Source organism: Lethenteron reissneri, chromosome 23 (genome assembly GCF_015708825.2).
Source record: "Lethenteron reissneri isolate LAM-NWPU_2019-01 chromosome 23, ASM1570882v1, whole genome shotgun sequence".
NCBI classification, from domain to species: Eukaryota; Metazoa; Chordata; class Hyperoartia; order Petromyzontiformes; family Petromyzontidae; genus Lethenteron; species Lethenteron reissneri.
The window spans coordinates 14,890,962-14,907,502 of NC_083801.1; the positions used below are offsets into that span (position 1 = coordinate 14,890,962).

General features: G+C 47.6%; 1 protein-coding gene across 1 annotated transcript in view; it reads left to right on the forward strand.

The window, feature by feature from the left end:
- The window catches only part of STK11IP (serine/threonine kinase 11 interacting protein), a 42,294-nt gene extending 26,795 nt beyond the window's left edge, over positions 1-15,499 (forward strand). The window contains exons 19-25 of the mRNA XM_061557396.1: positions 243-349; positions 3,802-3,899; positions 4,920-5,155; positions 5,839-5,926; positions 8,536-8,630; positions 11,626-11,867; positions 13,048-15,499. Of these exons, the coding sequence (XP_061413380.1) occupies positions 243-349; positions 3,802-3,899; positions 4,920-5,155; positions 5,839-5,926; positions 8,536-8,630; positions 11,626-11,867; positions 13,048-13,212 (1,031 nt within the window). The 3' untranslated portion in view covers positions 13,213-15,499. The remainder of the gene's footprint in view (positions 1-242; positions 350-3,801; positions 3,900-4,919; positions 5,156-5,838; positions 5,927-8,535; positions 8,631-11,625; positions 11,868-13,047) is intronic.
- The last annotated feature ends 1,042 nt before the right edge of the window (positions 15,500-16,541 follow it).

Consider the following 16,541-nt stretch of genomic DNA (forward strand, 5'->3'; position numbering starts at 1 on the left):
TTTCCAATTTGTGGATCAATCAACAGTAGTTAGTTGTTCTTTGGATAGAATCGCCCCCACCATAGGAATGAGCACTGCCTCTATCCACATTTGAGTAAGAAAGCGCTTTAACCTTTGTTTGAAGGCAGCATGTCTTATTGCGACGGTAATGGCGTGTTCCCTGTGGGGAAGGACCGTGCGGTGGTTGAGTTTTCTCGTGATGATCGACCGCGCCCCGGTTTCTTGCAACCATGTGACAACAGGCTCTGGGAGTCCTGGGTCCGACGGCTTCTCGGCGATTGACCACCGACTCAAGCTGCACCTGGAGCTGAATGTCTTCGAGGACGAGGAGTTCCGCCTGCTCATTGTGGTAAGTTTTATCAGCCCTGACGAAATATGGTCAAATATAACCCCCACGTCCCGTACGGCATGGGTATATCCTCATCCATCAGTGGCCTGAACCCATGGAGCATTAAACAATTCACCCCCGCCCCAACCTCCTCATTAAGATACATTTAATTGGCATGTAGGTGCTGGAATGATGACACGGTAGTTGACATATTAAGCTATGAATCTGACCACGGCTTACAGCAGTCGCGATGAATGTCAGAACTGACCATGGGTGGCCCCTTCTTCACCAACCCGCATTGACCAGCATGGTGAAGTTTGGTCACAAAGGGCTGTAAATGACAGGCTTGAGATGATTAACCTCCATGCCCAGTGCAACCATGAATTGCCACGATTTAAAGTTGCATTTTGCTTTAATAATCAATTTCTGTCTCGATCTATCTCGTTCGCAATGGTTCTTGTTTTGTCTCGTTCGTACAGGTCGTTTCTGCCCCATAAGGCTAAATTTTAAATCGCTGTTTTGAAATTATTTGCAAACAATTTTGGAGGATTCGTTCATAATAAATTATTCTGTGCATGGTTTGATGCATGGGCATGGGTCCTGTCACTAAAGCTCCTGGGGTCACACCACTGGGTTTTCGTTGACCCAGTTCCAAGTGTAAAACCCAGTGTGACATGTGGAGAATTCATTTAAAAAAAGGTTTAATTTGGACCAGTTGTGTGTTGTGCACTTGAGCCCACGCATGTGTGTCCTATAAATGTTTCTAGCCAGGGCAGTGCCTGCGTTGAAAAAAGCTGCCCCCTATAAGAGGGTTCCCAGACAATGCGTCGCGCAGTCACCTTTTAAAAAGTCCCTATCGCCTAGTAAAAACTACACGTGTATTTAAGTAGGAAGCCTGTATACCAGTGGTCAGTCTGTATACTCGCCGTCATTCTGTATATGAGCTGCCAGTTTGTATATTTGCTGCACACCAACTGACGCCTTATTCAAGCTTTCATCAACCTGATACCCTGCTCCCCCCCCCCGCCCTGGTGTCACGCCACCACGAGGCAATCGCATCGTGAACAGGCACAACATTAACCGCATTATCTGCCCTACTTCAATAATCCTCCTACCACCACAGCACTGGAGAATTATTAAACAATAGGCAGTTTTCCCTGTGACTGTAAATAAAGGGTGGCTGTGGCACACTCCAGACATAACTCCTAACACTCGGCCAAGTGCCATATACTTAACTAGGTCATGCCTCTCCCTGATCCCAAATGCGCGCCAGCGATTGTGTGCTCGTTACATGGAAACATCCTAAAGGGGGCACCAGTGTGCAGCTCATAATACAAATAATGTCCAATATTGAAACTAAATATTTATCCCGGATAGCTTTACTTGAGCCCCAGCGAAGCGTATTAAATTTGGATGTTTGGCCAATTCCTTTTTAAGGAGTGTATTATGTTGAGGAAGAAACCCGAGTACCTGGAGAAAACCAACATGTATGAAAGGATAACACTCTTTAAAGTTCCACACAGATATGTTCAGCAACCCATTTGTTGAGCTCTTTGGCAGCAAGTTTTTTTTTAGTTTTCTGGAAAGGCACGAGCATGGAGTTTTATCAGAACCGCTGAAGTGCAGGCCTCTCTGTGGCTCCATTCCCATTTGTAAGTTTTTCCACTTGCCAAAGAAAATGTTAGACAATCCAGCCATAGCGTGCGAGCATGTCTTCTGTCTTTCCGCCTTCTCTTCCATCACATTTTAAAAACTGTATTGCTTCCTGTACGTTGTCAACTTACACCTCCCCTGTATCCCTTATTCTGTTACTTCTCACTTCTTTACTTATTTAATTTCATTCCCCATCATTCATTATGCCATTTAATCATTCCACCCTTTCCCCTTGGCCCTAATCAACTTCCCTTTATTACATCGTTGCTCTCTTCCGTTTTGTCCTCCCCCACTTACAAAATAGCGACACGTGCCAATCCTGCCGAAACTCGATCGGCGTTCCATCAAAAACACAATAGCTGCCATGCAGCAAGACTGCTTTGGGAACACAAAACATCGCAAAGTGGCCATATTTCAAGTTCGCTTTGTCAAAATTATAAAAGCAACGATTTGAAACAAAAAAACAACACCCTGGATTCAAATTTCCGGGCCACTCGGTGGGGGTGAAGTGAGTTTTGTGCTGGTTGGCGGTACAGACCCTGATGCAAAGAACTGCTGAAATTGCATGTGTCTGTTTTGTGTTTTCTTTTTTGCTGCTGCGAGCGGCTGGAAGGGCGCAGCGGGTGAGCTAGGCAGAAAACGGAGCTCGCTGTGAGACTAGAAAGCGCAGAGAGTCTCGTTTTCGGGAAAGCGACGAGCAAAGGAAGCAGCAGGAGACGGCGTTTGCTCCCGGCGTCGTGCCACGTCTCCAAGCGTGCCACGTCCTCCCATCGTGCCACGTCTCCCAGCCTCGTGTCACGGCTCCCGGCGTGCCACTCCTCGGATCCCATTGTGGTTAAATTAAGTTGTAGCCTAAAAAATAGAACACAATTTGTATTTATATAACCTCCATATACGTCTCTAAATGCAACCACATTTGAAGAGGCTGCACAAAATAGTGAAACGTATAAATCATGGAAAGAAATAGACATATATATAGTGCAGAGAAATCCATTGTTGTCCTGTATCATACTCCAATATCTTTACTTTCCACCTTCACGCACTGACCAGCATGGGGAAGTATGGTCAAAAATCAACCCCGATCCACACTGTGTGGGGAAGCCCTCATCCACCAGTGGATTGACAGTGCTGTACATGTGCATATGTAGTATAGATGTTTTAAAGAGAAGAGACAAGGGCAAAAGAGAAGACGAATGTCTCTAGCCTGGACTTAAACAGGATCAAGAAGTTCACAGCATGCACGGATGGATGGATGGCTGGGGGGAAAGGAGGTTGAGATTATGGGGGGGGGCAGTACAGGAAAATGTGTGACCTCCCACAGTGCAAATGTTAATGGGGTACTTCAAAAGGAGGCCTTGCTTGTTGGAGCAGAGAGTATGTGCTGGGGAGTAGAGTAAGATGAGAGGGTAGAGATCGGTCAGGGCAAGTTATTGGAGGTTCTCCACAAATTGGGTACATTTGATTTTGTTATCAAAACAACATCCATTCAAGGTAGTGCGCACAGGGTAAATCTGCTCCTGCAGATGGGAATGTGTCAATTCACCTTTTTATCCGTGGCTTCTCAGCTCTTGGATCGAGCACTGCTCTCAGGCATTTGAAGTTTCCCAGCATGCACTGTGTTTATTGATTTCGCTGTAGTGCTAGCTCCCAACATGCACCACGGAGTTGGTGTTGATGGTGGGAATAAAGGTGATTTTAATGGGGGTGTTGATAATGGTGGTAACAGTGATTGTTTATTATGATGCTGATGTTTCCAATGGTAAGGTGATGTTGATGTCGGTTATCATATTGGCAAGCAATGTATTGATTTTTCTCTGCAGGCGCCGACGGTGGTGTGGGATCGTCCAGAAGAGATTCCCTCCTTCCTCGTCATATCGAACCTCAGCCTTTACGTGCTGGAGCTCAAGGGCGACACCAGGTACTGCACACACCTACAGACGATGCGACGGATATAGCACAACCTACAGCCCGTGTTCCCAGATCATTACAACAATCTGGTTTACATCGGACCTCGCTCGAGAATGTAAAACCCAAACACGGTCGTGCAAATGGAATAATTAACGTCATCTAAATTCCATGTGAATTCAGATAAAAATCACGTAACTTCATCTTAACATTCCAGGCAATTTTCCGTGGCAAAAGTGTGAGAACAGAAAGTGCTCGAACCTCAATGCCGCATGTTCTTGCGCAGCAATAAAACATACCTCCGTCTCGAGTGCCTTCCTGTGTGTGACCCCTTGCGATGGCCCGAGTTCCGTGTCCTCCATGTGCGAGCCAGCTGCTGCATCTTGTTTCTGTACTGCCGCTTAGTAACTGATCATCACTGATATTCACAGAAGCACGCTGGAAATAGCATTGAATACACAGATGTACCGATTAAGCCCCTGCAACCCCGATAGCAATTTGATGAATTTTCAACATTGGAATCGAGAATTATTCTTGTAAACGTGATGGATTTAACAGCCTCCATTGGTTGCAGAGGTCACTTGAGCCCATTACATGCAACATATGTGATGTTTACACGTATAATTCAATACATTATAGTGAGCTTCAGAATCGATATTGAGCCACGCATCATGTGTCACCTGTAAATCAAACACACTGAACTGATCACTATTGAGTAGGGATAGAACGACTCGCCAGTTTTTTGCTTAAACCAGTCCTACTGGGAAACGTAACGGAAGGCATTAGGTAGCCTTCATGTAACTATGAATTGGAAAAAAGCACTCTTATACAAGTATGATAATACACCGTTATAAGGCGGTAGAGAGCAGGGAGAGAGAGCTGAAGAGCTGAAGACGGAAGCTTGTGTTGCCTTCGAAACGTCGTGATTTTTATTTTACTTTTATTAATTTTATTTTTTACCTACGTGACTTTACCGAAAAAACCTAAGAGCAGGGGTCACCTTACTAATTGCCCTGCTCGGTCACATGTGCAGTGTGGAGGATCCTTCGCGGTGGCTGCACGTGCTGGCGACGCGCCGCCTCTCGCAGATGCAGAGGTTGGAGGTCGGGCTCGGGGCCCAGAGCTTCCGGATTGAGTTCGACTCGCCCGGAACGGCCAAGACGACGGAGCAGCCGGGAGGACCGTCGCCGTCTCCGCCTGAGCCGCCTGGGATCACCGTGATGGTGCGCGATCCAAAGAAATGCGAGGCGTTCGTGGGACTCCTGAACGGTACGTTCGCTTGGTCACGATGAAACGGTGAGCCCCGGCACAGCTGACTAGTCGCGCTCGCCCGCCGAGCCTTGTCCGCGGCCTCGCAAGCACGATGCACGCTTGCGTGCGTGCGTGCTCGAATGCTCGCATGTGTGCAGCCCTCTCTGCACATCATCTGATAAATCTGCCTTGGGAGAGAACATGTGCCAGGCCTCTGTTATTTGTTAAGGTGCATTTGCCCTTGTTAAAATCAACCTGAATGTGCTGGATTTCTTCATTTATTGCATTGATTGGAAGCTAAGCAGGTTTGAGGCTGGCTAGTACTTGCATTGGAGGCTGCCTGGGAATATCAGGTGTTGTCGGCTCGTGGCTGCGAGGTGGCCAGCAGATGGTAGCACAGCGATGGATTGAATCTGTCTGTGCGGAGCTTCGAGTGTTGTGCCCTCGTTTGCATGGATGTTCTCCAGGACTATCTTCCTCCCACATGCAAGTCAGTAATAGAAAAGGGCTTTATAATAGTTAATATTATTACAATACAATATATTTTAATCGAGGATGTTATAACATTAAATACAATTGTTTAGTTAATTTGGTCATTAAAACTCTCAGGGACTATATTAGTATTAACTATAAAGTGTTATGTTCAAGTGATGTAACAGTAATTGTTAATAGAAGAGGAACGGTTTTTTTATATTTTGCAGAAAGAATGGCCGAGGTGCCCTCGTGGCGGGACGGCGGTCTGCCCCGCGCCATCGCCCGTGCCTCACTCTCCAGCCAGCACAGCCTCAGGTCGGTACCGACAGTGGCACTGGGAAACAGCAACTCGAATGTGGCACCACAGCAGCACAGGCACGGCACTAGGAACACAGCCGAATGTGACACAGGGAACGCATTTGAATGGGGGGGCACAGGGAGTACATCCAGATGTGGCCCAGTGGAGCACAGCCGGATGTACACGAGGAAAGCAAGCCCACCATGGTGGTCGGACTTGGTTAAGACGGCGTGTGACTCCATACTGTCGTAATCACAAATCTCAATCGCTGTACTCGATTCAAATTTAAGTGAGCGGCTTTCGTGAAAATTACATCCAAACCCCATGCATCAATGGGACGTTTGGCTTGTCTGTGAAAATGATCATCTCTTGAAAATTTAACCCGGATATAAGACTTCGATTGCAATTTCAAATAAGCAATTAAACCTAAATGAATATGAACCAACGAATGGAATATCACAATTTCAATGGATTGAACAAGAAAATGCTGGTATCCCTGGCCGCCTTTGATTGCGAACCGATCGTGTGACGCGCACGCTCGCTGTGCGATCTCGCGCGCGAGGTGGGGAGGGTCGCCGGGGGCTGGGGCCGGTCGGCCCGCAGGGGGGGTTTATGACCGCGCGGGGCTTGGTAGGAATGTGCCGATTGGAAGGCTCGCCGCCTGCCAGCGGAGTAAGCACTAACACGTGTCCCACGCTCGCTCCCCGCACGCCCCTCGGCACGTGTTGCCAGCACCCCCCCCCCCCCCGCCAGACACTCTCCACGCAATCCCGCACGCACGCACGGTACACGTGTAGGCGCACGCACGTATATACGCACAGGCACTCGCACGCACGTCGAGACGAGACATGCACGATTACGCACATTATACGTACACACGCGCACACACGTACCTGCGCATACATGCAGACAGTGCCACGTGGGCACAAGCGAACAGAGGTGTGCGTATACACACTTGTGCAGGAGCAAACGCGTATTGACGCACAAAGACACAAACTTACAAACACGTGGACACACACGTGCAGATGTACGCACACATGAGCGTTTGCAAACACACTTCTCTTTGCTTAATAACGTCACCTATTTTGCTTCCTAAGTGGCTCCTTTGTTTTTGCGCACATACACAATCCAGGCATTCGTGACGCGGAGACGAACTGAATCGAACCCTGCAGCCCTTCGCGTGTCTCTGTCTTCATTAGCAAGCTTCGCTATTGAATCATTGTTTCCTGTTTTCATCTGCTTGTTTGTTACTCTGCCAACTATGTGCACATTTGTTGATTTTTCCAGCTGCCAGAAATGGAATCGAGTGTTTAATAAAATTTTGGTTCAGTTGTTTATAATTTAAGCAGCTATTTTAGTTATTTTCTTTGTCCCCCATTTTAGATTTCCACAAAAATTTTCCACATTTTGCCGCTGCCACATTTGCGCTCTGATGCACATTTTGCCGATCTGTGCCGACAGCCACTGGAATTGTCGATAATTTCGTTTGGCCGCGGGGAAAGTTGTTCCGCCTGCAAACAGACGCGGTGGGAAACAGGGCCATTTCCTTTAGACATTAAACACTCATTTTTATGGCACGGCACATGTTGATTGAACAAAGGTACAAAGTGGGTACTGCGTCACTCCAAAAATAAATACTGGTATTTGAGACTGGCCATTGTATTGTTTTTATTTTGCTGTAGTGTGTTAACTTAAATGATCTCTTTCAAGTGCCCAATCATTTATACTCGGAAATTACTTGTTAATCATCTGTCATCGAGGTGGTTGGGTAGGTTAGTGGTTGAAGAACTTGAGTCGGAATTGCTAAGATCCTGAGTTTGAATCTGAGTTTCAGCCACCCATGATTACGGTTATAATTATAATCACAGGTTTCAGCCATCCATGGAATCTCGTGGCTGAAACCCACATTCCAACGAGTCTTATAATTGGAGTTGATGGTCTCAGCCTGGTTACCAATGGCTATACAAAAATCACCCCATTAAATTTGGGTTTTCACAATTTTATTAAACATTTGTTGTTTTGATTGACATATAACGGCCCTTTGCTGGGCATATATAAGCTGTGTCGCAAGGGTGGACAAAGAGGCCCATTTAAGGGTGTTCAGAAGCAGTTATGTGATGCCTCTTTCCTGGGCCATTATTCGATGCAAGGTGCTGCACTGTTTTCTGAATGGAAATTGAGTTCCGGGACTTGTTTGCCGATAGCGCACTTGGAATATAATCTGAGGTAATGTACAATCATTTTTTGGAACATAATAACGACAAATAAAATAAGGAAGGAGCCGAGTCGTGGCGCAGCGGTTCTTCCTTTGTACTTTGAACCCAGCAACTTGAGTGCAATTCTCGGCGACCGATAACATCAGTGGTGAGTAATATCTGAACAAGTCCTGGTTCTCTCTTCCCCACCTACCCTTCATCAACCCGTACCGACTGGAGTGGTGAAGTCGAGTCGACCCCATGACCGATACAACCTGGTGGGGCTTTCATCCAAAACTAGATTGACAAATGCAAGTAACCATAACAATAAATAGAGGGGGGGGGGGGGGGTGGGAATTCAACCCTCGTGTTTGCGGCTGGCACGACGGCTAATGTGGATCGTCCCTCTGTGCGCTGTTATGTCGGTCAAGGCGGATCATGTCCCAGTGGGAGGCGGGCGCAGACGTGCTTCTGGGAGACCAGGCGCCGAGTGGAGGCGTCTACCTGCTGGCGTTTGTCCTGCGAGGTGTGACTATCAGTGCACGCTGCGGCGGACATGCAAAAGCGCACACACACGCATTCTCGCATACAAAGGTGTGCACGCTGCTGTGGACACGCCAAAGGTGAAATTCCCCCGTATAGCCTTTAACAGACTATTGGGGCAAGTGCTGTTAGTGAGCACCTGTTAAGGCTGGCACGGCACACACGAGGCAATGGGTGTGTACACACCGTACCATGTACTCACCGATGTTGATTGGTATTCAGGCTAGCACCCATGTACATTTAAACACAAGCAAAAATTGGCGCATCAACACGTGCACTTACATACAAAGATACATAAAAAAATATATGTACACACTCGCACGCATGCACTCACCAGCACTCGTCCAAACTCGCACGGTCACACGCTCACGTGCTTGAGTTTAGTATAGCTTTGTATAGGGTGCAGTTCAGCAAGTAGGTGTCTGATGAGCTCGGTGCGTGTTTGTGGAGATGCAGCGTTCTCCCCTCGCATACACACACAGTTCTTCTCAGGGCATTCGGGTTTTTCTCCTGCTTGCTCAAATTCGATCGATTTGACTACCCAAACAGGAACCTTCATAAAAAAAACACTCTCAGTTAACTTTCTTCTGGATATATTTTTTAATTTCTCCTTGATGTTGCATATCCATCAATCTCCATCGATGCCAGCACCTTACTTTTCTGATCCGCTAATATATGGAGCTTTCCTCATTTTCAATCACCCGTCGAGAAGAATTAAGAGGGTCATTAGAAATTAGCGGTATATCTATTAACGGCTCGCCTATATTTCTGTTATATACCCACATCTGTCCACCCAGCAGTATAAATGGATACACTACAATTCGACAGGTTGCGTGCGGTCGGGTTAAACTTGTATAGGTACTCTCACCTGTTCCCAGACGTGTGTAGAACTCCCATTATTGGAGGCCCTTCCACATGCAGTGGTGTGAACAAGTCATTGCAAGGCTGTGATTTAACATTTGTTTTCGGTTCTGTTATATTTATTGAAAATTGACGTTCATACTCTCAGGCGAGCTCCGCACACAAATGCAGAGTCACACGCAAAGCCCGGCTGGCGGGAACGCCGCGAGTGCAGCGCGCCCTCGGCTCCCGCGAGCAGCGCCCGACCGTTCAACCTCAAGGAAGGGCCGGGGGAACTGCTTCTGACGACTGAAGCGTTTGGCCTCGAGGGTTATTTTCTTTCCCTCCCATTGCCATCCCCTCCACGACATGATATTTGCGAAGTGTTTAATCACGGGATGCGCTCAGCCCTGCCATCGGCTGCCCCCCGCGGGCACCGCTCAATGTTGGGCTTCGTGCCGGGAGAGCGTTTTTCGGCATTTGCCGAGCGCTGGCTACTTGCGGCTAAGCCCATGCCCCCGTGGTCTGTTTTCGAAAAACACAGAACGAGGAAAAAAAAAAAAAGCAAAATTCCAAACAATTTGAGCTTCGCTCGTTGGCGGTGGCCAATGTCCACACGTTCCCGACGTCCCGGGGTCGATCCGACACGACCACCGTGCATCACTTGCGTATAGGAGCTGCGCAATCATTAGGTAACCGGTGCCTCACGCTTGTTTACGACTCTTATTTATGCAGTTATTAAACACAAACAGCCCAAATAATTGCCACAGAAGGAACAGAAAAATTGTGTTCCAGGAAATTAATCGCCGCGTTGGCCAGTGGGGATAAAGACACTGGCCTCTTAAAGCGGGGATTGTGGAATCCAACAACCTTGGGGAGCATTGATTTGTGCGCTTATCCCAGTTCTCCTTGTTAATGAGCCAGGTCTTGGTGGTGGGATCTCTACTGGCGACCGCTTTTATGCGTTTGAGTCACCCGCAGGCTTGGGGGCTCAATTAATGCCGGACTCATAAAACAGGCGAACTGCCACAGTTCATCAGCCCTGAGTTTAAAAAAAAAAAAAATCCACATTCCCTTTTGCGCACACAGTTTCTGAAACCTGCTGAGCCCCCTCTCACGGGCTGCCCTTGGCTGCCGTTCGCCCTGCGGCAGCGCTTGCCAAGCGTTTCACCTGCGATCGTAGCGTAGGAGCCATGTTAGCACGGACGCCAGGCGTATATTTTATCCGTATGTTGAAGCTTTGCATTTGTACTAATGGATTATCGGTCCCACGCGGGTTTAAAAGTGCTGGGGTGGTTGTTGTTGTTGGTGGAGGGGGTCACTTTAAATAGTTCTGGTGCAGCGTTGTAAAATAATGGCCAATGCCTGGACGTGTTTGGCATAAGTGCGCGTGACGAGGGACGGGTGGGAGCGCTTGATGAACGGGGTTGAGTAACATGTGGCCCAATTGTTGTGGAAGTTATGCTGCCAACTCGCTTGCCCATACACTCACCCTCTCACCTGCTTAGTGACTTACTTAACCATTCACTTACCTCTCACCCACTAACCCACAAATTAGCTTTCTAATTTGCTCAGAAACTCACCCTGTTACTGATTCACTTTTTCACCAACTCATCCAGCCAATAACTGACCTGCTTAGCCACGAACGTACTTGCTTGATCTCTCATTCGTGCACTTACTCGCACACTCAATGCTCAACCATTCACTCTTCCATTGTTCCGCATATTCACTCACTCATCCTTTCACCTACTTGTCTACCTGCTCACCCTTTCACCAATACTCTTCCCCAGCCAGCAACTTGTCCATTGCCATCTGACTTTCCCCACAAATGTTTGGAGTTCCTGTGCAATTTCAAACGATGTTTTTTATTTTCGCACCAGAACGGGTGAACGTTGTTTTGGACCCCGTACAGTCGGGTGCTGTGTTTGTGTCCACATGTGAGCCGCATTGTTCCTTTCAGCCGCTCGCTTTGAGTTTCCGCTCAAAGGGTCAGGTATGGTCCCGCAGGCTCCACCGTTGAGATACCTGTGATTTTTTTCTCATCTGTGCGATAGTTTTTCATTTCGACAATGTTATTTCTCAGCACGTGCAAAAATGTGTCTCTCTTTTTCTCTTCTTGACCGCCACCGTCTGTGTAGAGGAGCGCGGCACCCCCAAGCCGGCAACTTTGGTGACGACGCGGGACAACCTCTACCTTCTGCAGGAGGACCACCGGTGGGGCAGCACCTGCGAGGCAGAGGAGGGAGGGGGGGCAGGCAGCGCTGACGGCGCCACACGGGACAGGTTCTCGCTGCTGGAACAGCAGCCGCTGGAGAACCTGGCGAGCGTGCGTCTCTACCGCGCCGCGCCCTGCCACCTGGCGTTGCTCTTCCAAGACGAGGTGAGGGAGGGCATCGATCGTTACCTGTCCACATCGTTAAATTACGTTGATTGTGCTCGCTTATGCGCACATTGTATCTCGTGCGCGTAGGAATCGAGGGTTGTCATTTCGTACGGGTCAAGGATGGGGAACCTATGGTCCGCGGGACCTGTATGCATTGCCTATGACCTCCGGCCACATGAGACACACGACTTCAAAACGGCCCACAAGAGATACGTTTCCGTCGCTGCGAGAGCCTAACTACACTGATCGTGTATAAGAGGAGAATATTTTCAACTTGGCAACACAGTTTTTTTCTTTTTATTGTGCTCAATCGCGTCTGTGTTTGCACGGGCCTCTCGCAGTGGCAGAAGTTGTTACCGAGGCGTGTGTCGATGTGTGTGACCCAGCCAAAGGTATTACATCTCCTATTTGATACCAAGTAAGGAATACATTCCCTTCTGATGTAAGTTGACCGTGGATTGGTGCACATGATGCCTGCAGCCGCCACCACATACTGCATTCATCGCAGGATTTAAAAATGTTGATTCTTAAGCCAGTGCTACATTACATTTGCACCCATTGCAATTCATTAAAGTGTCCCCATTGCAATTGGATCTAAGAATTGTCTTGATTACATTTGTATGTTCAACTTCTTTCGCATCCATACGTAGCCACCCGCGCTAATCGGAGGTACGGAAATGATTGTTCATATTTGTAATTCATCGCAATCAGTTTTTCCAAACACACTAAATAGTTAAAAATGATTACACCATCTCGTTTTGCATCATCACTCTGTTTTGTCTCGTGTACATTTTTCTCTCTTACCCTGGATGTAACGTGAGCATGTCGTCATAAAGCATTGCAATGACAGCAGGGTGATGTCACTCAGTGCTTTGCTTCTCATTCAGGAATCTTCGACAAAATTGTGACGTCCTTTAAAATTCGTCCTGCATTTTACGAACTTTACGGACAAAGATGCAATTAATCAGTATCCATGCTGATGGCATCTCAAGACAGCTTGAATTAAAAAGCCTTAATCCGTACATTTCAGTTTGCATCGGCAGATTCTGCCCTTTTTTTCTCTCAATGATTCTAAGGACGCATCTTGCGTACGTTACGTGGGGAGGCACTCACAACATGTTAATTGTGCGTGCTTTACGTCCGTTGCTCGAAAAACGTTGTGGATATTTTTTGGCAGGACACGCGCGAGGATCGTGTGTGGCATCTGCGCGTGGGGGCCGCGGTGTTGGCCGAGGGCTTGCTGAGCGCGCTGCGCAAGCCCTGGGCCCAGCTCTTCTCCGTGGAGCTGCACGTCGTGCAGTGCGATGACCCACCCGCCATCACCGTCGGCGCATCCCCGTGATGCGGCGCATGAGCCCATCCCTCCAATCACCGGCACCACCAGTACTACTGGCGTCACAGCCACGGCGCTGTGGGTACACCCATAGCCACCATCGCCGCCGCCGCCGCTACCACGTTCACCTCTGCTTTGCCGTGGTGCGTGCGGTGCCTGCCGCTGCCGTCAACGTTGCCCAAAAACTGCATAAGAAAAATCGACGAGACTGAAGTCTGCTATTGTTGGACATCTGAGCAAGATCCTGCTCTTAGCGAGGTGGTGGAGCGAGAAGTTGTTTGGAATTTGCACAAGGAGAGTGACCTCGAATGAAGGACATCCACAGTTTGAAGATCTTCACTTTTGTCGTTAACGACCACTGGAATCGTCTATGGCTTCATAGTCTAGGCCAGCGGGATTTTTAGGATTTTTTTCTGAAAGTAGAATCTAGCGTTTTTTTTGGCAAGTTTGCTCGTTTGCTGGTGTGGCAAGTCTTAAGTAAAAAAAATACAAAGGTACATTCACTAAACTGAAACACAAGGCCTTTTATTAAAATAGTCTTGAACTTCCGTGGGTTCCCATTGGCACCAGTTATGCTCACAAACGATGGATTTCAGTGTTGCTTCGGATAATGCGTCCATGTTTAGCACTGCCATTAACTTGTGGAGTGCGCACAGAAAACAATTAAACAAAACTGCTGACACACAACACTGATGCTGCTACGTATGGGCACGGCATCACACGTGCACAATGACTGTTACGTTGATTTTAGTGCACGATTCTCAACGAATTTCTGCTTTTCTTTCAGTGACTCATTTAAGAGAATGAGGTCACCACAGCTACTGATGATGATGAACAGAAATGATGTCCACTCGACCATAACTCTGCTGAATTATCGTTTTGTATGTTTGATTCTATTATTTTATTTTAGCCAGGGGGATTGGGAATGCTGTGCATCATCCAGATTAGAAGCCACACAAGGTCCCGGGCAAGAAAGAGAGGGAGACCTTGCGTCAAGCATATGTGGCGTCAATGACAGTGTTGCCTAAACTTGCGTAACATATAAATCCAGCGCAAGAGCCGTGGCGATTTGGTCGCATAGCCAAACGGCATCGTAGTTTGCTCTGTTGGCAAATGCGCAACCGCGATTGAAAAGGTGGCGGTTGTCGCACAAGCTCAGGGATGCAGCCGCGTTGAGTCAGGGTTTGGCGAGACGCACAAATATGACATTAAGATGATTGCTACTTTTTGTAATTCATCGAAATCTGTGCAGTTTCTCCAAATGCACTAAATTGTAAAAATTAATATGCACGCGCATGCCAGGAATAAAATAAAAAAAGAAATCCATGTGCTCCGACGCATTAGCTTTAGCATCAGGAATGTATGCGTTTTTTTGTAAGTTTTATATTTTAAGGGGTTTGTTTCACCGTCATGTCTTGGCCAACAGTTTCGATCCAATAAAGGACGCTGGCACAACTGGCATCGGGTGGGCGGAACTCGGGAGGCTGAGTGACCAATCCATTGCGAAGCCCTTCGGACACCTCGAGTATGGGCAGGAGCCCTCCTAGCAACAGCCACTCGATCCCGTGGCCCTCACCAGCTCCTCTTTCTCCAAGTTCAAGGCTTTTAGTTTTGGGATCTGTTCATCGGCTGCTGTTTGTGAATACTGTGGAGGTGTTTTGCCAGTGGGTCATTCCAGTGGACCGACGCTGTGTTGCTGCCCATGCCCACTTGCCTTTAAGTCACATTATTGCAGTCCAAGCGTGGCCCTGTTTGCTAATTGTCAGTAATCCAAGAGGGGGTGAACCCCTGGCTTTTAACGATCATTAATCAAGCGCATGTATCCCATCTATCGTTTGAGGGACGAGCAGCTTTCAGGGCAGAACTTGCCCTGAAATAGCCACACCTAACCCCTGCTTTAGTTCCGTTCGGCCGGAATTGTGACAAGAATGTTAATTGCTGGCCATGAGTGGCTTTAAAGGGCCCTTGGTTTGAGAGTCGCGGCAGTGCCGGACCAAACCCCAGGAGGGTTGCGAGCGATTACTTCCTGTGTCAAGTCTCGTCGTGTCTTGGGAGTTGAACAGAAGTTATTCCACATTTCGCTCGGATGTATGAAGTTGGTGGAATTCAATATACATGACTTAAACCCTCTTAAGGCTCAAAGCACTAAGCTAAAGCACCATAGTAGGATGGATAAAAAATATGTTTTACAGTGAACTACGACATTTCTCTACTCCACTCGAGGCCTGGCAATCTTGTATCTGTTCATGAAAGGATGTGTGTATGTGAATGTGTGCATTAATAAAGTCATAACATTTTGGTAGAATGTCTGCACTGAGTTTCTTTTTCTTAGAATTGGACTGCGTGTTTTTACATATGGCACGTAGTAAATTGTTTTCACTGTTGCTGAGCAAAGGACCAAAAGCCCAAAATGCCAAGCGGCCAGCAACAAGGTATGATATTTAATACATTTCTTGAATTGGGCAGGGTTGTAAAAACATGGGAAAAGAGACGTTGTGAGGGCATTACAAAGTTGACCAGTGCAGTATAAATGAGATGAACCAGCCAATCCAGTAGAGTGAGTCCTCCACATATGTGAAGGAATCTACTGGATATATGTGAAAAATATCGTTATCGCTCATCGGATTCCTCCAGTAAATGCATTCTGATTCTGACGTGAAGTTCCTGGGAATAGTAACCATGGTGGTAGCTATAGAAGAGGCATAAGGGGAGGTGACCGACTGCCGGTGAGTGAGTAACGGATGATCGACGCGTGTTTGATCCTCAAATATGACAACCGTATTTAAACTCGAGTGGATGGATCAGTGAGTGAGTGATTGGGGAAGGTGGGCAAGCAGATGAGTGAATCATTTGGGTGGTTGAGTAGTGATTTAGTGGTGCCTTTACCTCCGCGCGAAACGAGGGTGGTTGTGGTTCGGGGGTTGGGGTAGCAATTTAATTCGAGGCAGCACACGCAACCGCAATTATATTTGTTCTGTAAAAAATATTTCGTTCGCGTGTGTGCCGTGTGTAAAGGAAGCTATCATGTTGCCACCTCCGTGAACTTGGAATCAAAATAACAGGCTAATTATTCCTGAAGAAGGCCAGTCGGCGAAAATGTCATGATCTTTCATCTGTCACGGTAAAACAAACATTTTAATGAACCTCTTTAAAAAGAAGTGTGCGTGTATGTGTCTGTGAGATCTGGTGCATCTGCCAGTCATCTCCGTCAACCCCTGGCACCTGGGTGGGTCCCGTGACCTGTCGGCTCGCCTTCGACACTTCACGTGACCTCCGTGCACCTCGCCTGGCCTGGCACAGGCACCGTGGTAACATCACCTTCACAAAGTGGCGAATGG